The following is a 24,552-nucleotide window of genomic DNA, read 5'->3' on the forward strand; positions in this document are numbered from 1 at the left end:
TTATTTACCATCAGCACTGGGTACTGGAACTGTCAGTTGGCGGGTGCACAAAGGTGCGAGGTCACCCACTATTACCAATGGCCACACCCCTTTGTTTATTTACCATCTGTGGGAACCAAAGCTTTCAGGCGCCAGCAGGCAAGTGACGAGTGCAGACCTGTTTGGCGGTGGCATCGTCCATTGTTCACATGGGGGAGCAGGATGTGGGGGCCCCATTGTAAAGCCCCCTTGTCCCCATGAACATGGGGACAAGGTGCTTTTGGGGGGACCCCTGCCCAGAAGCACCCCCCTTCAGGTCATATGGCCTGGTATGGTTCAGGAGCAGGAACAATTATGTGACAATTATACTAGTACAGACGAGATACATTTTGGTTTGCGTGACACAATTGAACTTGTTGGTGCCTTCATGAAATTGTTAAGCCTTGGTCATTACATACTTTCTCTACTAACCTTTGTCATTGGTAATGGTGATCTTATTTTCCTTGCCGGTGCTTTTGTCTACAGCAGACACATTCATAATTCCATTGGCATCAATGTCAAAGGTCACTTCAATTTGGGGAACCCCACGTGGAGCAGGTGGGATACCGGTTAGCTCAAATTTTCCCAGAAGATTGTTGTCCTTGGTCATCGCTCTTTCACCTTCAAATACCTGCCAGAAAAGACAGGAAAACTATAGGCTATTATTCTGTGGCTTTATAGATGCCAACCATGTTGGCAGTTCAGTCAAACAGAATTACTGTTACCCAACCAAATGATCAGAAATTTGTGAGGGGTGTTATTTTTCATATATTTTCTGTCTATAATTATGAAGCATGGAGTACAAAGGTTCACGTTTTTCAGCTGTCATCACAGAACCATTGGTAAAATTGGTGTGCAGTTTTTACAATTAAGGACATTTTTGGCAAAATTGATTTACAATTTTCCTGTGAACAAAATGTTGCCATGTAGACAACTTGAGTGAAATTTGGCAGAAAAAAATTGTTTTGTATTCAAACAAAGAGCTAATTTGGTGATTAATGCCTTTGTGGATAAACCCCAAAGCTAACCACTGCATTAAACACAAACCCTTTCTAGAGAAGCAAAGGGTTAGAGTTTATAGTTGCATTTTTCTCTTCTTCAGTGTCTAACACCATGTTCTTAAACCAACAGGTTTTTGGTACACAAACAAAATCAGGATCAGAGATTCCATAACACTCAGAAGCCATTTGAAGCCAATCAACAAAACAGTATTTCTGGAATGAAAACTTTGGTGTTTCCATTGAGAGATTTCCCCTCTATTGCTGTTCTGGTGAACTCAAAATTCTGGATTTCCCATAACTTTTACTTCTAGTAACAATGATCAAAAGAACGAATAAAGAGGGTAAAGTTTTATTTTCTTGAGTGCAACAAGTAAAAACATTTATTCTGGACACACATCAGTGGACTGGCACTCCCATCCTGTACTCCCACTTCATGGCTTTACTAGAACCATAAACATTTTTAGAAGAGGAGATCCCCTAACCCTTGGGGACCACTTAAAGCCAACTGCACCCTTAAAAACAAACAAAAAAAGAATATCAGAAGCCAAAAACTTTAGTTTCTCTATTGAAATATTCCCGCCTATTGCTGTTTTAATTAACTCAAAATTTTGAATTTCCCATCACTTTTAATTCTGGTAACAATGGTCAACAGGACAAATAAAGAGGGTAACTCTCACTAACTTTTATTCTATTAAATATAACAAGTAATAGCATTTATTCTTGATACACATTAGTGGACCTGCATGCCTATCCTTTACTCTTACTTCATGCAGTAGAACCGTTTTTGTGGTTTCTTTAATATAACCACACCTAAAATTCCAGCATTAGTCTGCCTTACCATGATATAAGCCATAAAAAACAATTAGGGCACTATACTTTTATTAAAAAAAGCTTTAGATTATTTAATTTTATCTTAATAGTTGACTCAAATGCATTTTACTGAATGGTGAAATTTCACCAAATTATCCATATTTTGGGTTCATCCCTATTTAAAATTTCGATTATCACACCTGTGTTTCTACCTGAAATTATTAGCTATACTGGTCTGTCAGCACCCATTACCTGAATAAGGACTCCTGGCTGGTTGTCAGAGTAGGTGGTGAAGGTCTGGGTCTGCTTGGTGGGTATGGTGGTATTACGTTTAATTAGCACAGTCATGACTCCTCCAGCTGTCTCTATACCAAGAGAGAGAGGGGTGACATCCAACAGCAGAAGATCCTGAACATTTTCCGATTTGTCACCGGACAGGATTGCAGCTTGAACAGCTAATATAAGAAAAATAAATAAATACCAGAACATCAGAGGAATGGAATTTTAATCATTAAAAGTAACAAGAGATTTAAAGGTTATTTGGAACATTAATTAAATGTAAATACTAGAAGCATCTTTACAGGTTGCAAAGAGTGTTAATATCTACACAACTAGCAGGTTACAATGTATATTTGTTCACAACAGCCACAACAATAAATGATTGTCGCTTGCTGTGGGTTACTGTATGTTGCTCATTACTGTCTAATTTATTTACTTAAAGCTGGAGCTGAACTTCAAATAGAAGCTAAATACACATATATATTTTCTGCTATCTGCCAAATGATTTTTCATTCTGTTTAGCTAGTTTTGTGATTTACACAAATTTGACACTGCAGTAAGAGGAGGGATGTAGCGCATTATTTTACAAATTGCCACTGCCAAATATTATGGCTAAATCAATCAAGTTTACTATGGGGGTGCAATGGGATATTTTGGGAAGAGATAGAATCCCTGTAAGGTATTTGTTGCTGTGTATGACACCCATTCAAGAGATTTCCCAATGTCTTGGTATTAAAGTATACAGAAGTGTGGAGAAAACTCTCCAGTGTGGACAGATGTCAATTATAAAACTTACAGGTGTCCTTGCTAGAGATGGGAAGGCCTAGATAAAAATTGAAAAATAGGGAAAACTGTTTTTTTTTCTGGTTTTTTTTCCAAAGCCATTTTTTTTCTGGAAAAAAAAAAAAAGGAGTGTGGAATATGTTCCACAATGCTAAATAATATGTCTGTCACATGGTATTCAAACTATATAACATGATAACATGGGAAGGCCTTAATGAAAGATTTATGAGACTTTATGTAAATCCTAAATTATTGCAAGTTCTCTCAGCTGAAGACCAGGGAATCCTGGAATACAATTCAAGCAACACTGTACTTCTCAGTGCAGTTCTCAAACAAGAGAAGTGTGCATTTCTGCTACTAGGGGGCACTGCATGGGAAAGGCTCCAGTGTAGCTTTTCTGGAAAAACAAACAGGGGAAATTTTTTTTTTCCCATGCCATCAACATTTCCAGAAATTGTTCATCTCTAGTTCTTACCGTTCCCCACTTTTACTCAAAACTAAAAAAAAAAAGCTTTGTCAGGGGTTGGCATTAAAGTGTACTGTATCTAAAACCAAAACTTATGTTTTTTTTGGGTAGAGTGGAGAATTGGTAGAACAGGGGCCAAGCGAGAAAAATGGGGACAGTTGTTCCAATGATAGATGTTTCAGAAAGATGTACGTTACTTTGGAGGGGTTTAAGTACTTACCTGAAGTTAATACTCCCTGTTGGGACAAAAAAACTGACAATTGTTTTAACCATTTACTACTCTATTCAAAACAAAAAAAAGTTTTATCTTCAGATGCTTACTTTAACATCTGGATGCTGCATTGCACATGAAGCTGTGTCAGTAATGTGACTGACAAAGTAGGGTTTTTAATTTATGGCAGTACTACTATTTAGGCCACAAATATCCAAAATCGGCACCATGCCATTTTTTTTATTTTGTTAATTAGTAGGATAGTGCTCAGGTGTTATACATTTCTGTACATAGAATATAAGACTTACCTGCTCCATAGGCTACAGCCTCATCTGGGTTAATACTTTTGTTGAGTTCTCTTCCATTGAAGAAGTCCTGCAGAAGCTTTTGGATCTTTGGAATGCGAGTGGACCCTCCAACTAGTACAATGTCATGAATCTGAGCCTTGTCCAGCTTGGCATCTCTCAGAGCCTTCTCTACTGGCTCCAGAGTCCCACGGAAGAGGTCTGCATTAAGTTCCTCAAAGCGGGCTCTGGTGAGGGAAGTGTAAAAATCTATGCCCTCAAAGAGGGAGTCAATCTCAATACTGGCTTGAGTGCTGGAAGACAGGGTACGCTTGGCGCGCTCACAGGCTGTACGTAGCCTACGAATGGCACGCTTGTTCTCAGTTATATCTTTCTTGTGCTTGCGTTTGAACTCTCCAACGAAGTGGTTTACCATACGATTATCAAAGTCCTCTCCACCCAAATGAGTGTCTCCAGCAGTAGATTTGACCTCAAATATACCATCTTCTATGGTAAGAATGGAGACATCAAAAGTACCACCACCAAGGTCAAAAATCAAGACATTTCTCTCACCACCCACCTAGATGTTTACAGAGAAGAAGAAAAGAGATTCACATTTACTCTTGGACAAAAGCATTATGCACAGTTTATTAGAGAGGATGTTGCTAGTGAAAAGTATTACAGGAAATGTATATTGTATGCTACATTCTCTTTTACTTTGGTCAAGAAAAATAAATAAATAAATAAACTTTTTTAAAGTCAGATAAATTTCAAAAATTGCATAATAATATGCTATAATTTATTGTATTTTATTTGGCAAATAAATCCCTTGACCTTTTCACTTTTCCTCCCATCTCCTCAGAGCCTTCAGTTAAAGCAGTACTGCAAGGCAGACTGCTACTGCCATGCAGTCTCCTTAAGAAACTCTCAATGCTCTGAGAAATGTTTTGTCATGTATTAAATGTTTATTCATAAAACAAAGATTATATACAGTGTTAAATAAACATGCAATTTTCTACATAATTAAAATTAAAATTGCCCACGGTATTACGAGTATCCTCAATAATTATATGTAATGTGTTGCCCCTTTAGCACAGCTGCTGTTGCATTTGAAAAATCGCTGCGCGAGTACTATGTGACATGAAAAATTGCAGCACCCACCATTTTATTCACTAGGGTGTCTGCTTTAAAAAATATTAAATGTTTGGAGGTTCAAAGTAATTTCCAAGCAAAAAAATACAGATTTTTTTCATGTGAACAAAAGGTGTTAGGCTTGGTCTTCAAGTGGTTAGAAGAGTGAATGATGTGTGGCATAAACTTCTAATGCTGGGCATAAAATGCCCCTCCCCTCCAAAATGACCCCTTTTTTGGAAAGTAGACACCCCAAACTATTTGCTGAGAGGAATCTTGAGTCAATAGAAGAATTTATTTTTTTACCACAACTTTTTGGAAAATTACAAAAAAAAATATTTTTTTTTTTACACAAAATTGACACTTAAATTATTTATTGCTCACACATGCCATGGGTATATGTGGAATTACTGCCCAAAATACATTCTGCTACTTCTCTCGAGTATGGGGATTCCACATGTGAGACTTTTTGGCAGTATAGCCAAGTACAGGACTCCAAAATCCAATAAGCACCTTCAGGCTTTTAAAGGGCTTTATTTCTTCATTACACTTCCTGACTACCTATCACAGTTTCGGAGGCCCTGAAATGCCAGGATAGCACCTAACCCCCCAAATGACCTCTTTTTGGAAAGTAGACACCCCAAGAAGCATGGTGAGTATTTTGCAGATCTTGTTTGTTGCCACAAGTTTTGGAAAATGAAGAAACAAAACAAAAACATATTTTTTCTTTTCTTTTTTTTATATTTCAAAACCTTGTGAAAAAAAGTATCTGCAAAATAGTCATCATGCCTCTTTTAAAAAAACTTGGGGTGTCTACTTTCCAAAAAGGGGTCATTTGGGGGGGGGGGGATTGGTGCTATCCTGGTATTTCAGGGCCTCCGAAACTGTGATAGGTAGTGAGGAAGTGAAATGAGGAAGTTAAGCATCTTCTTGTGGAAAAAATAAATAAATCTCCCATGGACTCAACTTGCCTCTCAACAGATAGCTTAGGGTGTCTACTTTCTGAAAAGGGGTCATTTGGGGGTGTTTGTACTATGCTGGTATTTTAGTACCTCAAGAAATGTGATAGGCAGTCAGAAAGTAAAAGCTGTGTAAATTCTATTATCTATACCAGGGGTAGACAACCTGTGGCTCTCTAGCTGTTGTGGAACTACAGTTCCCATGAGGCTTTGCAAAGATTACAAAACTGACAGTTACAGCTATGACTTGCAGAGGCATGATGGAACTTGTAGTCCTGCGGCTCTCAGGTTGCCTACCCCTGATCTATACCATAGTTTGTAGATGCTATAACTTTCACACAAAGCAATCAATATACGCTTATTGGGATTTTTTTTCAAGCAGCAGATATAGGGCAAAACAGCCTCTGCAGAACCCTTAGGACCTTTTCTGCCAGAAGCCTTTTGTGAATCCAAACTAACAAAAAAATGAAAAGTGGGTTTTGCCATCAGAATCTTTGAAATTTGCTCCAAATTTAACATGCAGAACCAGCTCTACTCACGTTATTGTGAAACTGTATGTCTATGTAAAGTTCTCGAACTATTATATCAGGAGACCAGGATCAGCTCCACTTTATGGTGCTAAAGACCCTGACCAGAATTTTCAATGTTTGTCTTACAGACTTTTGAGAAATCCTGAGGCTCTTTTTTGGTTGATAAGTGCTATAGGTGAATAGACAACCATTCAAGGGATCACCTATCTAATTGTTTTATTCCAGATTGTCAGAAGCCACCTTGTGTAGGTAGCTGTATAATGACGAAATTGCATCAAATATCTAGGTTGGTGTCATAGCTCTTACCTTCTTGTCCAGACCATAAGCTATGGCAGCTGCAGTTGGCTCATTGATGATACGGAGGACATTGAGACCAGAAATGGTTCCAGCATCTTTAGTTGCCTGTCTCTGGGAATCATTGAAGTAAGCCGGAACAGTGATCACTGCATTAGTGATTGTCTAAAGAGAAAAAAAATTACAAATTCAGGGTACCAAAGCTTTTGAAAAATCTGATTTAGATATTGATTCTGTGCTATCTATATACTGTACTGTAGTATCGACTTGTGGTGGGGTAAGCCATAGGAGATGCTGGTAAAATCATATAAACGAATACAAGTAAATACACCAATAAATTAACATCTTAGTTACTGTCTCACCTGAATAGACTAGTAAAGTTTAATACATTTACTTGCATCTTGGTTAAACCTGTCAAAAAATGCATAAGCTGAGGTTTACTTCTGTGAAAGCTTGTCATCATTGCAATATGCAAAATATCCATATGCAAATCTAAGCTTTCTGTAAGAACAGATCTTTGAGCCTACCCTCCCATCTCTGTTGGTTCCTAAAGTTAAATTCTACTGAGCTTTTAAAAATAAATTTTGTGCACCCCCACTCCCCCTCCACCTCCAGTATAAATAGTATAAATGCATCAACTCTGTACGCATTACTGTAAAACATATACAGTATAGTGATACTACAAACAGTATAAATCCTCAGTTTAGGGGGGTGTAAAATAAAGGAATACTTACCTTATTTTTCATTTCCTCTACAGCTTTCATTTCCTCTTCAGCACTGCCCCCCAGAAGAAGGAACACACACCACATGGTGACCAGGTGGGATTCAAGAGAGCGTGCGGGCTGCTTGATGGTGTATGCAGATCCTGACTCTCGTTCCCGTGAATGTCCAGAGCTGTGAAGGTGAGTGTGTGAGTTTCTTTCTCTCTCTCTTGCCAGGGATGGGAGGTGGGTGGCAGTGAGTGCATGGGGGAAGCAGTGGTAGTGGAAGACTCTCTCGGCCAGGAAGGTGGGGGGGTGGTGTTGGCTGGTGTCAAGCTCTATCTTTTGGGGGGGTTGGTTGCTGGTTGATGTTATTCTCTCTCCGCGGTTGGGGGGGGTGTTGGTCAGTGTCAGGCTCTCTCCTTTGGGGGGTTGTTGGTCAGTGTTATGCTCTCTCCACAGTGGGGGGGGTGTTGGTCAGTGTCAGGCTCTCTCCAAGTTGAAGGTTGGGGGGGAGAGATGTTTGTGTTTCCTAGGGCAGCACAAAACCTAGATACACCACTGCCTCTGTGTAATGGTTTTGCACAAAGCAGCCCCGATCCTCCTCTTCTTGGGTTCCCCAACAGCGATCCTGGCTCCTTCCCCCTGCTGAGTGCCCCCTGAAAAAGCCATTTGTTCTGGGGTCACTCGTGCTTGCCGCCTCTGTGTGTCAATAAGACACAAGAAGCATGGCTTGGCCCCACCCCCCACTCCCTCCTCTACTGGCTGTGATTGACAGCAGCTGGAGCCAATGGCACCCGCTGCTATGTCTGAGCCAATGAGGAAGGAGAGACCCAGGAGATCTGCTGCTCTCATACACATCGCTGGATCAAGATCAGGCTCAGGTAATTAATAGGGGACTGAGGGGGGAGCTGCACACTGCAGATTTTTTTTACCTTCAAGAATGCATAAAAGTAAAAAAAAAACTTCAGCCTTTAGAATGACTTTAAAAAATTCCAGGTATGGCAATTTTTACAGAGTTACATTGATCCAGCTTGAACTAACGTACATATGTACAGTATTTGCGATATCTGTGGGATCCCCATAGAAACTTGAAATCACTGAAGTATGCACCATTCTACAGTGATCTCAGCCAGCTTCTGGGTACCATGCTAAGCAGTTCGGTAAATCAGAGAACAGTTTGCATTTATTGTTTTGAGTAAGGAACAGGGAAGCCACTTGCCACTAGTCTGGGAGGATAGCAGCAATCAATGTAGTAGTGGTGTCTAATTCAGTGACTTCCAGCTTCCATGAGGATCCAACAGGTATGTTTCATTGATCCAAGCTGGACCAATGTAACTATGTAAAAATTGCCATACCTGGAATTCAGCTTTAGGGTTATATGCAGCCTTACTGGCCAATAAGAGGCATAGCCAAGCTCAGCTTGTACAAGGAAAGTCGGGATATGCATATAGCTCAGATGTCTGCATTGCTTGATCTGGTGATTTTCACAGAAAGTCACCTCTGCTTATGTATATTTTCATTGTCCCTTTAACCTGAATTACAGGGTTTGCTGTAAATGTATAATTCTTCATTCATCAAAAAGGAAACAAATAGAACAGGTTTAGTCTTACTATTTGATTGATTTTGATACATGGCATGCTCTGTGTATTTGAATGCTAAGAACTAAAACAATCAATAATTCTCCACACTGCCAAACAGACCTATTTTATCACTCTCATTAACACCTTCTCACGCAATCCCCGTCAACTGTTTTCTACCTTTAACTCTCTACTTCATCCTTTACTTCTACCCACTAACCCACTCACTGCCCAGGAGATCGCTAATCACTTCAAAAATAAGATTGTTACAATTTGTGACAGATCTCCACTGTACAGATATCTCCCTCACCCTACACTCCTTGTCCACCTGCACAATCTATACTTCCGTTGTTTAACCCAACTACTATAGAGGAGGTTGGTAAACTTTTTTCTAAAGCCCACCTAAACACCTGTCCCATGGACCCTGTTCCCTCGCAAATACTACGGTCACCCTCTGGCTCTATTATTCACTCTTTAACACATATCTTCAATCTCTTCCTTTCTACTGGCATCTTCCCTAAAACATGCGCTAGTCACCCCGTACTTAAAAAGGCCTCACTGGACCCCACCAATCTTAGCAACCTAAGACCCATCTCCTTATTCACTTTTACCTTCAAACTCCTTGAACGTCTAGTCTACAACCGGCTGAGCTGCTACCTTACTGAGAATAACCTTCTCGATCCCCTTCAATTTGGATTTCACCCACAACACTCCACAGAAACTGCCCTCCTAAAAATCACAAACAACTTGCTAACAGCTAAAACCAATGGACACTATTCTGTACTCTTACTCTTGGACCTCTCCGCTGCCTTGGACATAGTTGACCACCCCCTCCTCCTCAAAAAACTTTATTTACTTGGTTTCCATTGGTTCAAATCTTACCTATCTCACCGCACCTTCAGTGTCACTTACAACTCTACTTCTTCCTCTCCTACTCCTCTAACTGTAGGGGTCCTCCAAGGTTCTGTCTTTGGACCTCTTCTATTCTCGATCTTCCTTGGGTCAGCTGATAACTTACCATGGTTTCCAATACCATTTCTATGCTGATGACACACAAATCTATCTCTCTACTCCTCAGCTTACCCCATCAGTTTCCTCACGTATCACCGATTTACTAACAGACATATCAGCCTGGATGTCACACCACTTCCTAAAACTCAATATATCCAAAACTGAGCTCATAATATTTCCTCCCCCACGTTCCTCTTCCCCTGATTTCTCCGTCAGGATCAATAGCACCGCTATCAACCCATCCCCGCATGCCAGGGTGCTAGAGGTAACCATGAATTCTGAACTATCCTTTCAGGCCCACATCCAATCCCTGTCCAAATCATGCTGCCGCAACCTCTGCAACATCTTCAGAATATGCCCCTTTTTTAACCAATGATACCACAAAGCTCCTAATTCACTCCCTGGTTATCTCTTGCATTGACTACTGCAACTCCCTCCTCATTAGCTTACCTTTACATAGACTATCCTCCCTCCAGTGCATCATGAATGCTGCTGCCAGGCTCATCCACATTATCAATCATTCAGTGTCTTCTACCCTTCTCTGCCAATCCCTCCACTGGCTCCTGCTCGCTTAACAAATAAAAATCAAAATACTGACAACAACTGACAAAGCCATCCACAACTCTGCCCCCAGCTACATTACCAACCTGGTCTCAAAATATCAACCATACCGCTCTCTTCGATCCTCCCAAGATCATCTGCTCTCTAGTTCCCATGTCATCTCCTCCCATGCTCACCTCCAAGACTTCTCCCGAGCTTCTCCTATCCTATTGAACTCCCTACCCCAATCTGTCCGACTATCCCCTAATCTATCCACCTTCAGATGATCCCTGAAAACCGTTCTCTTTAAAGAAGTCTATCCTGCTTCTAACTAGTAAACTGCCTTTTATTTCCTCCATCAGCTCATCCCCCACATCTATTACCTTTTGTAATACTCAACCCTTCCTCTTAGATTGTAAGCTCTAATGGGCAGAGCCCTCTGTTTCCTCTTGTACCAAATTGTATTGTAACTGTAATGTCTGCCTTCGTTTTGTAAAGCGTTGCGCAAACTGTTGGCGCTATATAAATTCTGTATAATAATATAAATCCTGTATAATAAAAATTCTTCAGGTGGCAAAGAACCACTGGATTACTCAGAGGGGTTGATTAACTAAAACTGGAGAGTGCAAAATCTGGTGCAGCTGTGCATAGAGACCATAGAGATCAGCTTCCAGTGTTTTTGTTGTTTTTCTTTTCAAAGCTTAATTGAACAAGCTGAAGGTAGAAGCTGATTGGCTACTATACACAACAGTACCAGATTTTTCACTCTCCAGTTTTAGTAAATCAACCCCAGTGTGTATTTAACAGGTGTATTAGAGTCGACTTTCAGCTGTTTTTATCCTTGGACTGCCATAGGTGGTCTTTAGAAAAAAAAAGTAAATATAGGAAAAGGAAAATAAGAACCATGTCACCTTTAAAAGTCCAGAGTAGTATTTTATTAAAAATTGCAAAAAAAAGCCACTGCGTTTTGGGGATTGGGAGAGTCCCCTTTCTTCAGGGCTATAAATATATAAAGCTGTAAATATAATTGATTTTAAAATAAAATGTAAAGCTGTCACCTTTTGTATCACCTCCCCCTTCCTTTATATTGTAAGCTCCACGAGCCGGGCCCTCCTATTCCATCTGTACTGAAATGTATTGTAATTGTACTGTCTCCCTTATATTGTAAAGCGCTGCACAAACTGTTGGCGCTACAGTATATAAATCCTGTATAATAATAATAAAAAATAAAGATTGTATACTGTAAAAAATTAGAACTTAGAAAATATGTTAACAATTAATTATTAATTAAATGTAATTAGAACTCAATTATGGATTAAACATGTAGGCATATTTGGTCCATTCACTAGAGGGCTATGTCTATTTTCATCCATCCTTTTAAAGATTTCAACATGAATTAATTATTGGTGACTCAAAGAATCTTATATTTACATGCTTTATAATTTGGAGTTAATTACTTGTAATTGGATACACTATGATTCAAAAAGATTTTATGAATCACCATCAATTAGCTCATGTAATCTTTATTAGGCTGTATGGATAGGGTTGCCACCTCATCCCTTTAAAACCAAACACATATTAATTACACAGCTTCAGAGGCAAATTTATTGCAGATAAGGCACCAAGTGAGTTAATTTACCACCCTAATCAGCCACAGAATCTGTGTATTCAATATATGTTCAGTTTTAAAGGGATGAGGTGGCAACCCTATATATGGATGAGACAAGACATAACCCTCTTTTGAACAGAGTGGATTTTTATTTTTAATCTACAATTAATTCAATATATTTATAATTACTATATTTTTAAGTTCTTTATATTAATTATGTATATGTATTAATATATATTTCTTAATGTTTCTAATAGTTTTTTTTTTATTCAGATATGACATTGGGGGTGATTTACTAAAGGAAAAAACACGTGCATTTTGCAAAGTACAGTTGCTCCAGAGCTTACTAAATGTGATGAAGCTCTGCTGACTTCCATCATCCAGTCATCTGCAAGCAAAAATTCTATTTTATTTATTTTCCTTGCATGTGATTGGGTATTCATTACAAAGTGAAGCTTTACATCATTTACTCTACTCTGGAGCAACTGTACTTGCAGAGTGCAACTGCACTTTACAACGTGTACAGTCTATTTGTCTTTAGTAAATCAACTCCATTATTTTCTTGTTTTCTTTTATTTACAATATAGTGCTTTACTACTTCCCCTCCGCCCTATAGCAGAAATACTGCTACAGGGCGGCACGGGTGCACAACACATATATATATACATGATTTTGCATTTCTGGGTAGGAACATTTCCGGGTTCATGGCCACGGCTGTCAATCACCGTATCCCAGCCGGTGATTACCTGCCGACGCCCAGTGATTACCAACGATCACAGATGTGGAGGAGGGCTGCTTTGATTACTAACAGTCCTCTTCCCTGTTGGCGCGGGCACACTGCTCTGGATAGCTGTGCACAGCCATCCAGAGCAGTATGCTGACAGTGAAGCACACACCCCCCACCCCCTAGTAAAACACTCCCAGCACACAGTTAACCCTTTGATCGCCCATCATGTTAACCCCTTCCTGCCCAGTGCCATTTGTACAGAGTCAGTGCTTTTTTTTTAGCACTGATCACTCTGTTGGTGTCACTAGGGATGTCAGTGACACCAAGACAGTTCCCCCCAGTGTCAGAATGCCAGCCACAGTGTCGCTATAAGTAGTTGATCACCGCTATAAGTCGCTGATCGCCACCATTATTAGCTAAAAAAAAAAATTCTATACCTCCATTTGTAAACGCTATAACTTTCACATAAACCAATTCATTTACACATATTGGTTTTTTTTTCTAGCAAAGATATGCCGCAGAATACATTTTGGCCTAAATTTATGATGAAATTTGATTTTTAAATTTTTTGTACTGTACATGTTTAACTGCTTCTGCGCCACCCTATAGTAGAAATACTGCTACAGGGCGGCATGGGTGCGCAAAATCACGTATATATACACGTGATTCACATTCCCGCGGTTTTCGCGCCCTTCCAAGATACCGTCAGATTGCCCGTCAGTACACTAGTAATCACATTTAACCCCTTGATAGCCAGGAACACGCTCACATACACAATAAACCTCCATTGCTAGTATAGTGTTTGAACGGATCAATATATTTGATCAGATCAGCACTATACCAGCGTTCACATTAGTATAGCATCCCCAAAAATGAAGCATTAGCGAGATCAGCCCCGGCACCTGCCAGCACCTGCATTTAGCCCCTACGCTTACCCTCCCCTTCTCCCCCAGCAAGTACAGTGTCAGTAGGTCACTGTCACTTGATACATTGCTCACAAAACCGCAGTGTTCGCAGAATCAGGCCTGATCTCTGCTAGCACTTGCCGGTAAATTTTTTTTTAGCGGTTCAAGTAGTCCCTGACAGCCAGGTGCTCTTTTTCCCCACGAGTTGCAATACGTACCTATAAATTCAGTGGCCAAAATGCAAATGGAAAGGTGCTCTAGTGAGCATGTCAGATGAGAGCAAAGGGGAAGCCTCACTGACAGAATCTGCCTCAGCATATGAACCTGTAAACAGCAGCGACACCCTGACAGATTTCTTAGACAACGTTGAAGAAGAGGTCCCTGCTAAGGTCAGGCATAACCAGTGGCGTCCCAAGGCAGGTGCAGGGGGTGCGTGCCGCACCGGGTGATACCTACCACACGGGGTGACAACGGACCCGCTCCACAAAAAAGTAAGTTGTAAAGCAAGCTGACGATTCCTGCAGGATGGATCCGATCCATCCTGCGGGGATCGTCAGTTTTCTTTACAACTTACCTTTTCGTGGAGCGGGTCCGGTGTCAACCCGTATAGGTTATCCATTATGCTCCACAATCCGAAGATCCGATCCATCCTGCGGGGATCGTCGGCATACAACCTATAACGGGTGACACCGGACCCGCTCCACGAAAAAGGTAAGTTGTAAAGAAAGCCATTGATCCCCGCAGGATGGATTGATCTGCAGATTGGGGAGCATAATGGATCGGAGTTCGATCCATTATGCTCAATCCACATATTCGATCCATTCTGTGGGGATTGTTGGAGGGGGTGTCACCAAGTGTTATCGCACCGGGTGACACCAACCCTAGGGATGCCCCTGGGCATACCTGACCCTGTTCCCAGGTTGCTGAGATGTTACAATCGCATGATGACTCTCATATGCAGCAGAGTGCCAGTACTAGTGCCGCTCTACCTTTTGGTGACCTGGTGAGCACCAGCAACCTGGTACAACCTGGTCTTTCACATACAAGCACTGCAGTATCATTTGGTGATGTGGCTAGTCCCATAAATGCAGTACAAGCTGGTGCGGTGGCGAGCGCTAGTATTGACCCGCAGCCACCAAAAATTTGCACACAGGCCCATAGAGCCCCTAGTATCCTTCCAGATGTGCTTGCAAATCCCGATTGGCAGCCCACAAATTCTGCAACACCCGTAATTCAGCCACTCACTACCCAACCCGGATTTCAGGTGGAAACAGCAAAATTTAACTACTCCCCTTGATTTTTTGCAGCAGTTTTTGACGGAAGATCTGTATGCATTGATTGTGGATAAAAGCAATTTATATGCACAACAGTTTATCGCCACCAACCCAAATTCAAGCCTTGCCAGACCATTCGCATGAAAACTGAATTTAAAGTTTCCAAATTTAAAGCTTTTCTGGGCCTAACCCTCAACATGGGTGTTACTAAAAAAAATGAATTGCGTTTGTATTGGTCCACAGACCCGATTCATCATATGCCGTGTTCTCTGCTGCCATGGCCAGGCATAGATATGAGAGTATAATGTGTTATATGCATTTCAATGACAACACACTCTGTTGTCCTCTGGGTGACCCTGAATTTGACAAATTCGGCCCCTCGTAAATCACCTTAACCAAAAATTTTCAAATGTCTAAACTCCCCTGCAAAACATATGCGTTGATGAATCCCTCATTAATTTTTCTGGACACCTTGCATTCAAACAATTTCTCCCCAGCAAGCGTGCCAGATATGGGGTCAAGATGTAGAAGATCTGTGAGAGGGCAACAGGCTATACATATAAGTTTCAAATTTAAGAGGGAAAAGATAGTCACGTGGAGCCCCCCGTATGCCCAGACTACATGGGGAGCAGTGGCAAGATAGTTTGGGACTTGGTGTCATCCTTTTTCCATATGGGGTACCACTTATACGTGGACAATTTTTATTCAAGCGTGCCACTATTTAGACATTTGTACAATCTTGGAATTGGCGCATGTGGCACCGTGCGAAATCGCCCACCCGTGTGGCCCAGCTTCCCCCAACGGCTTGTAAATACCCATCTTAGAAAGGGGGGAAAAGCCTCCTTGAGAAATGAGGATGTCATTCAGCTGCAGCACTGACTTGTATATTCTGACAGTAACAGGGTCTTGCTCTCAGAATATACATAAGTAGGTGTGTGCAGTGCTGTTGGATGAGATTTTTCATCCACAGTTAAAAAACTTATATATGCCGAAGCATGGAGGCCTGGGGTGGCCAGTGGGTGGATGGCCCCTATGCTTCGGCATATATATTTTATATTTTTTGGCACATTTGATGTGTGTCCACCATTAGAAGTGAGTGAATGCAGGGCGGTATATTCTAATGGTGGGCATACCACACACTTTTTCTGGCAGCCCACTTTTTCATTTAGCCCACAGGCTGCATAAAAATAAAGAACATAGCATATACACCCAACAAGGACCAGCGACGTACTGGTACATCACTGGACTTTGAGTGGTTATACCAGGATGATGCCTGCAGCTGCGGGCATCATCCTGACATCGTTTTTTTTAGCCGGCGATCGTCTCTCATGTAAAAGCAATCCTAGTGGCTAATTAGCTGCAGGATTGCTTTTAAAAGCAGAAGGAGAAGATGCCCCCCCTCACAGCTGCCTTTCACTGCCTTCTCGGGCAATCCCGTGCCATAGGGGGAACCTGAGAAGGCAGCCGGTATTTCTGCCAGATGACCATAGAGATGATTGGAGACCAGAATGGTGCCAATTATCTCTATAGTCTGAGAAATCGGAAGCTACAAGCATTTCATCACTTCAGTTTCGCAGGATGTAAACAGCGCCATTTGTAAATTGGGAAAGCATCTGATACCACCTATCTTGGTGAGATTAGATAATGTAAAGGCAGAGGAGAAAACTAGAGTTTGATAGACCACAGATTTCCCAAAAAAGAATATATGACAATGCCCATTGAAATTATAGGGGATATTTGCATTCCCTGTGATAGTATTAAAAGTGATAAAAAAAAAATGAAAGGGACAGTGTAAAAATAATTAAAAAACCCAAAATAACTTTTAGAAAAAAAAAAAAGCACCCTCTCCCCCTGCGCGCGCACGCACCTGCATGCGAAAGCGTTGACCCTGTGCCAGTATGTAAACAGCAGTTGTACCATGCATGCGAGGTATCGCTGTGAACATCATATCAATAGCAGTAATTCTAGCACTAGGCCTCCTCTGTAAATTTAAAATGGTAGCTTGTAACGGCTTTTAAAGCTTTGTCTATGGATATTAAAAATGCATGCAGTTTGTTGCCATTGCACTGGGCATGCACAGCTTTAAAGTATGTCATGTTTGGAATCCATTTACTCTGCATACCATCATCTTTTATATCTTACCAAATAATTGGCCAATATATTGTGTTTTTGTGCATTAATAATTTGCATTTGAAAAATAGCTGCTCGAGTACTATGTGACAGAAAAAATTGCAGCACCCACCATATTATTCACTAGGGTGTCTGCTTTAAAAAAATATATAATATTTGGGGATTCTAAGTAATTTCCTAGCAAAAAATACAGATTTTTTTTTCATGTGAGTAAAAAGGGTAAAAAAAAACTTGGTCTTCAGTTGGTTAGAAGAGTGAGTAATGTGTGGCATAAACTTCTAATGCTGGGCATAAAATGCCCCCACCCCACAAAACTACCCCTTTTTTGGAAAGTAGACACCTCAAACTGTTTGCTGAGATGCATGTTGAATCAATAGAACTATTTTTTTTACCACAAGTTTTTGGAAAATGACAAAAAAAAACATTTCATAATTGTCACTTAAATGATTTATTACTCACACATGCCATGGGTATATGTGGAATTACTCCCGAAAATACATTCTGCTATTTCTCCCAAGTATGGGGGTACCACATATGAGAGACCTTTTAGCAGTCTAGCCGCGTACAGGACCCCAAAATCCAATAAGCACCTTCAGGCTTTTAAAGGGCTTTATTTCCTCATTACACTTCCTGAGAACCTATCACAGTTTCGGAGGCCCTGAAATGCAAGGATAGCACCAACCCCCCCCCCCCCCCAAATGTCCCATTTTCGGAAAGTAGACACCCCAAGGAATTTGAAAAGAAGCATGGTGAGTATTTTGCAGATCTCGTTTGTTGACACAAAATGAAGAAAGAAAACAAAAGCATATTTATTCTTTTTTTATATATATATATTTCAAAATCTTGTGAGAAAAAAATGAGATCTGCAAAATACTCACCATGCCTTTTTTTAAAGTCCTTGGGGTGTCTACTTTCCAGAAAGGGGTCATTGGTGCTATCTTGGCATTTCAGGGCCTCCGAAACTGGGATAGCTAGTGAGGAAGTGAAATGAGGAAGTTACGCATCTTCAGTTTTTCAAAGTGGTCATTGGATTTCAGGCTCCAAAAAAGTCTTGCACATGTGGCATTCCCAAACTCGGTAGAAGTAGCAGAATGTATTTCAGGGTGTAATTCCACATATACCCATGGCTTGTGTGAGCAATATATAATTTAAGTGACAACGTTGTATAAAAAAATATATATATTTTTGTCATTTTCCAAAAACTTGTGTAAAAAAATAAATCTTCTATGGACTCAATATGCCTCTCAGCAGATGGCTTAGGGTGTCTACTTTTTAGGGGTGTTTGTACTATCCTGGTATTTTAGCACCTCAAGAAATGTGATTGGCAGTCAGAAAGTAAAAGCTGTGTAAATTCCATGATCTATACCTTAGTTTGTAGATGCTATAATTTTCACACAAAGCAATCAATATATACTTATTGGGATTTTTTACCAAAAACATGTAGCAGAATACATTTTGGCCTAAATTTATGACAAAACTTGAGTTTTTTAGATATTTTTATGACAGATATGAGAAAACATAATTTTTTTTTTCAAAATTGTATGTCTTTTTGTTTTTGTGTGAAAAAAAAGACATAAATTTAATTTATGTACAGCATTGCATGACCATGCAATTGTCAGTTAAACTAGTAAAGCGCTGTATAGCAAAAAATGGTGTAAATTGCAGTATCTATACCAAAGTTTGTAGATGCTATGACTTTGACACAAAGCAATCAAATACACTTATTGGGATTTTTTTACCAAAAACATGCAGCAGAATACATTTTGGCCTAAATGTATGTCTAACTTTGAGCTTACTATATATTTTTTATAGCCAAAAAGTAAAAAATATTGTTTTTTTTCAAAATGTTCTGTTATTTTTTTGTTTATAGCGCAAAAAATAAAAAGTGCACAGGTGATCAAATACCACCGAAAGAAAGCTCTATTTGTGTGAAAAAGGACCTAAATTTAGTTTGGGTACAGCATTGCATGACAGCGCAATTACCATTTGAAATAGTGCAGCACCAAATAGCAAAAAAAGGCCTGGTCAGGAAGGGGGGTAAATCATCACTAGGTTAAGTGGTTAAGAAGGTGGAACATATTTTCTTTATTTTTCTTATTTATAGGTAAAACATAATTCTGGGCTTTTAATACGTGGAGTGGTGCTTCTATTTCTTATCCTGTAGGAATTAAATCACTAAGAGAAAGTGATTTTCTCAATGTTAGAAGTAACATCTCATTCATTTACATTTTGTCTAAGAAGAAAAAAATCTCAGCTAGAGGTTATCAAACAGCTGTGTATTGCAGAATACAGAGTGCACACTTCTTACTAAAAGAAACCATAGACCTCCTATTTTGGTTGCCATGACGACATGAACTGATGGACACAAAAGGCGGTCATAGACCTTAGATTTAAATAGGACGTGAAATCACAAATTGCCCATTTCAAGAGGTCTTTCTTGAACGTTACAAACGTAAAAATGTTTGCTTGAGCCACCAAAGATTTGTTTGCATATATTTGAGAGTAAGAAGCAAGTACAGAGCAAGAGGGGTGCACCTCCCATCCGTGTCTTATCTTAAAGGGAACATTAGATCTGAGAGAGCAGCAAGCCGATGCATGTCTACTGCTCCCATAGACTGTACATGTTACTGTTTGTATTAGTAAACTTACTTTTCCTAGGTAGGCCTCAGAGATCTCTTTCATTTTGGTAAGAACCATAGATGAGACTTCTTCAGCATAGAATGTCTTTGTCTCTCCTTTATAGTCTACCTGAACCTTGGGTCTACCACCATCATTTATTACAGTAAAAGGCCAGTGCTTCATATCAGACTGGACAACTGGGTCATCGAAACGTCGGCCAATCAACCGCTTGGCATCTGTAATACAAACCAGTCTGATATCAGCGGCATGTTAACATGTCATATTCCATAGAATTACAAATACCCAGCTCAAAAACCTTTCTCACTTGTCCAAAAAAGTAACCCAAAAAAGTAACCCTAGAAAGAGGTACAAGCTACCAACCAACAGCCATTCCAACTAACAAAATTTTAACTCAGCTTCCTTACTGATTTGTAGATGAAATTCTCAGTCATTATTTGAGACAACTACATGTCTGCAAGCAGTGTTTGAGAAGATTTGAAAGATTCTCCTAGTAAGAAACTACACCAATCCAAGAGACAAGGTGCTGCAATTGTATATGAGATGATGAAATCCAACAGAACACAGGCTTACCAAAGACGGTATTAGTTGGGTTCATGGCTACTTGGTTCTTTGCGGCATCCCCAATAAGTCTCTCTGTGTCTGTGAAGGCCACATAGCTTGGGGTGGTACGGTTTCCTTGGTCATTGGCAATAATCTCCACTTTTCCATGCTGGAAAACACCTACGCATGAGTAGGTGGTGCCCAGATCGATGCCTACTGCTGGACCCTTAGACATGGTGTCTCTGCAAAAGTAACACAAATATCAAATATGTTATGAAGATCTTTGTACTTTGCACAGAATCAATTTTTTTTTGTTCTGAATAAGGAGCAACAAAGACATCAAAGCAGTTCAGCAGATAGCAATCCAAGTTGAAGCCAAACTATTATTTTTGGATAGAGTTGGCAAGGCCTAAACCCAGTATAAGTTTTCTTGCTATCTGTTTCCTCTTAGGGATATATCCTCTACTTTTTTACCTATAATACACCTAAGGGGTGTCATCATGGAGGCAGTTGGAGTTTTTTTCAATACCTGTCACCATGACAGGAACTAATAAAATTATATCCCCTCCTCTATTGTACAGCGCTGAGCAAACCCTTTGGCGCTATATAAACTCGATAAAATAAATAAATAAATATCCAATATTAAAATGGACAAAAATATAGATCAGAGTAGAGAAAAGTTAGAAACATTGTCAGGTTTTAATTGCCTCTGATGAAATTTCCTGTCTTGATAACAGGTGTCAAAACTAAAAAAATGTAAGAATAAAAATAAAATTTTGGCTGGAGTTCAAAGACAGCATAAAGGTTTACTATAACCTCCACCACCCTGAGCCCATCTAGATATCACCACTCCTTACTCTCTGCATAGTAATGACTATAAGTCTAATTTCAACACGTAGCTTTTCTGCAGTTGCCAAGTGTGAAATATATGAAGTATTTACAGTACCTGAATTAAAGAAAAAACTCTCATTACTTAAAAAATTAATTAAAGTAAACAAAGAAAAAATATAAAAAAGCATATTAGCTGTATAACTAAACAGCAAGATCATCATTATCTTGTTTTTCCCTTACTGGTGTTCAGTAGCCGAGTGATAACGAACAAAGTTAATGCATATTTGCAGTGGCTCAATTGAAATTGTTCTCATTATGTAAGGGATAGTTCCCCTTTTGATTTGAAAAAAAAAAAAACAATCCACATGTACACTGCGGGGATTTTAACACATTTTGTTGCAGAGTCCTACCTGTTTGTTATGTGCAGAGTGAATCTGAATGGGAGCGACTTTTTCATTATTAATCAGCTGATGCACTTGCAGTGTTCTAATGAGGCAAGTTGCATCCCTTTAGAAGTAAATGAATGAATCACCTCTAGGCATAAACCCTCACCAAAAAGTCACACTTTCTCCCTAGAAAGTAGTAATATAAAAAACCTTTTTATTATCCTACCCGTGAATTCCCAATATTAACAAATAAATAAATAATATATAATAAATCAGATAAATATAAGATGAATGACAATAAATAAATCAATCCATGCATAAACCACTAATCCATAATGTGTCCAATTAAAGTCCAAAACTAAAGTCTCAAATGTGTCCAATTAAATTCCTAAAATTGAAATTCCAAACTCAATGCGGTAGGAAGGATTTCGATCCTAAAATAATCCACGTGAAACCCTCTGGCAGTATTCAGTATTCATATGCATAGCCAATAACTCTGGCACCAGTAATCTTCTAATTCCTTCACTTCAGAAGTTGATCCTCCAAAATCCTCATAAAGATAAGAAGACTCTTTTAACAGATATCCAAGTATAGGGATAATTTTATTCAAAACTTACATAAAAGTTCACAACTTCCAGCTCTCTGGGTAACTCAGGACCAGCCCTGCAAACAATGGGCATAGAAAACCACGTTTTGTCAACCAAGAAAATGGCAGCGGCGACACTTCCGGTTAACGTGCGTGCGTCTTGAGGTCACCTCCCTTAACGCGTTTCATCACATCCGGACTTCATCTGAATCCCTATACTTGGATATCTGTTATAAGAGTCTTCTTATCTTTATGAGGATTTTGGAGGATCAACTCCTGAAGTGAAGGAATTAGAAGATTACTGGTGCCAGAGTTATTGGCTATGCATATGAATACTCCCAGAGGGTTTCACATGGATTATTTTAGGATCGAAATCCTTCCTACCGCATTGAGTTTGGAATTTCAATTTTTGGACTTTAATTGGACACGTTATGAATTAGTGGTTTATGCATGGATTGATTTATTTATTGTCATTCATCTTATATTTATCTGATTTATTATATATTATTTATTTATTTGTTAATATTGGGAATTCACGGATAGGATAACAAAAAGGTTTTTTATATCCCTTTAGAAGTAATTACCTTTTGAGAGTAGCTCACCAAAAATTTATTTTTTGTATCAAAGGACGCCTATGACTTTTATCTTAGTGCAGACTTATGGGATAATCAGTGAGTTACTCTTTAATTAAAAAATAAATAAATATATATATATATATATATATATATATATGTATATATATATTTTATTTTGTATTATTTTTTTTTTAAGCATAATACCCACAGCATGTAACTAAACAACATATTCACACATTATTCTGTTTAGAATAAAACATTAATGTTTTTTTATATATAGATTGATATCTATATCTATTTGCTGTTGCTGTTGATAGCTCAATAAGTCAATTCAGCAGAGTACTGTATGACAAACAACGTTTTATTATCATATTACACTGATATCCATTGTTCTCTGCTATGAACCTGCCAACTTTTAATTATGAAAATCTAGGCCAATAGCTCACAATGGACAGGGATAAATTCCATATTACCCACACACCAGCTGATCAGAAGGTGAGGGCAAACAACACAACCCAAAAGTCAAATAAATAAATGGAAAGCAGATCGTCAATATTAGATGATTAATTACACCCAGGAAACACAAACTTGTATTGTACACTAGTTTGATTAAAGCAGCATTTCAGGTTATATCATATCATTCATACATAAACATCAAAATGACACCCTATATAAAAAGCAATGCCTGTTAACATTTAAATAACTACCGTATATAGATATGCAATACATTGCAAAGAAAAAAAATGTGTAAAATACAGCACTCATTTTTGGTTTGACTTAAACAAAGCAGCTTTCCCTGTTCTGGATTATGATACCTAAAACTGAATTCCAGGTAGTTATTAAAAAATGCTCAACATACAAAAAGACAAAAAAACAACTCTTGCTGTAATACTCACCTTCAAGCAGAGCTGCCCCCCACCCCCTTCCCAGTAGATGGTGCTCCTCTTCTGGGTTAAATGATAGCCAGTTTCATTCAAACTACTTCCTCTGAGCCCAGGATGTCATGGGCACACCCCCTAGGGCAGTGTCATTACTCCACCTGGTCTCACATTACTGCAGCATGGAAGATTAATATTATGTAAGCAATGCTAAGTGGTTTATTCACTAAAACTGGAGAGTGAAAAATGTGGTGAAGCTGTGCATGGTAGCCAATCAGCTTCTAACTTCAGCTTGTTCAATTAAGCTTTGACAAAAAAAAAAAACCTGGAAGCTGATTGGTTTCTATGCAGAGCTGCACCACATTTTGCACTCTCCAATTTTAATAAAGTAACCCCTTTGTGTTGTAGTAAGGACTGCCCATTGCTGCCATTAGAGCACAACATGGAGGATGCTTGATGTTATCAGAAGACAGAATATATTTGAGATTTTTTTTTTAATATGTGTTGAGGCAGCTTCAGGTTTGTGGATGGAACAACTCCAGTTGAGCTGGATGTGGGACGTCTTTACGGTAGCTGTCATAAGAAGTAGGGCACAGGGAAGACTACAACATTACTGTTACAGTTGGTTCTAAGGCTGCAATATAGAAGAGTGTCGCCATCATGGCTATACAGCATGGAAGATGTGTGTAAATTGCTAAACTAACTGAACAGAACCCTCCTATTTTCTTACGTACATACACTATATTTCCAAAAGTATTGGGCCAGCCCTCCAAATCATTGGATTCAGGTGTTCCAATCACTTCCATGGCCACAGGTGTACAAAATCAAGCACCTAGGCATACAGACTGCTTCTTCAAATATTTGTGAAAGAAT

At 39.3% G+C, this 24,552-nt stretch overlaps 1 protein-coding gene across 3 annotated transcripts in view; it reads right to left on the reverse strand.

Moving 5' to 3' along the window:
- The window catches only part of LOC149462988 (heat shock cognate 71 kDa protein-like), a 53,324-nt gene that overhangs the window by 5,534 nt on the left and 23,238 nt on the right, over positions 1-24,552 (reverse strand). For 2 of the 3 annotated variants that reach the window (XM_089676053.1, XM_089676052.1), the window contains exons 2-7: positions 20,454-20,665; positions 19,893-20,098; positions 6,779-6,931; positions 3,877-4,432; positions 2,082-2,284; positions 451-649 (exon numbers count right to left, since the gene is read on the reverse strand). In XM_089676053.1, the coding sequence (XP_089532179.1) occupies positions 451-649; positions 2,082-2,284; positions 3,877-4,432; positions 6,779-6,931; positions 19,893-20,098; positions 20,454-20,658 (1,522 nt within the window). In that variant the 5' untranslated portion in view covers positions 20,659-20,665. Of the gene's footprint in view, positions 1-450; positions 650-2,081; positions 2,285-3,876; positions 4,433-6,778; positions 6,932-19,892; positions 20,099-20,453; positions 20,666-22,257; positions 22,304-24,552 lie in introns of those variants that run through there. The other variant, XM_089676051.1, reaches the window with a different exon arrangement.

Source organism: Staurois parvus, unplaced genomic scaffold, assembly GCF_062004578.1.
Source record: "Staurois parvus isolate SC_StPar_1 unplaced genomic scaffold, SC_StPar_1.0 ptg000163l, whole genome shotgun sequence".
In the NCBI taxonomy this organism is placed as follows: domain Eukaryota; kingdom Metazoa; phylum Chordata; class Amphibia; order Anura; family Ranidae; genus Staurois; species Staurois parvus.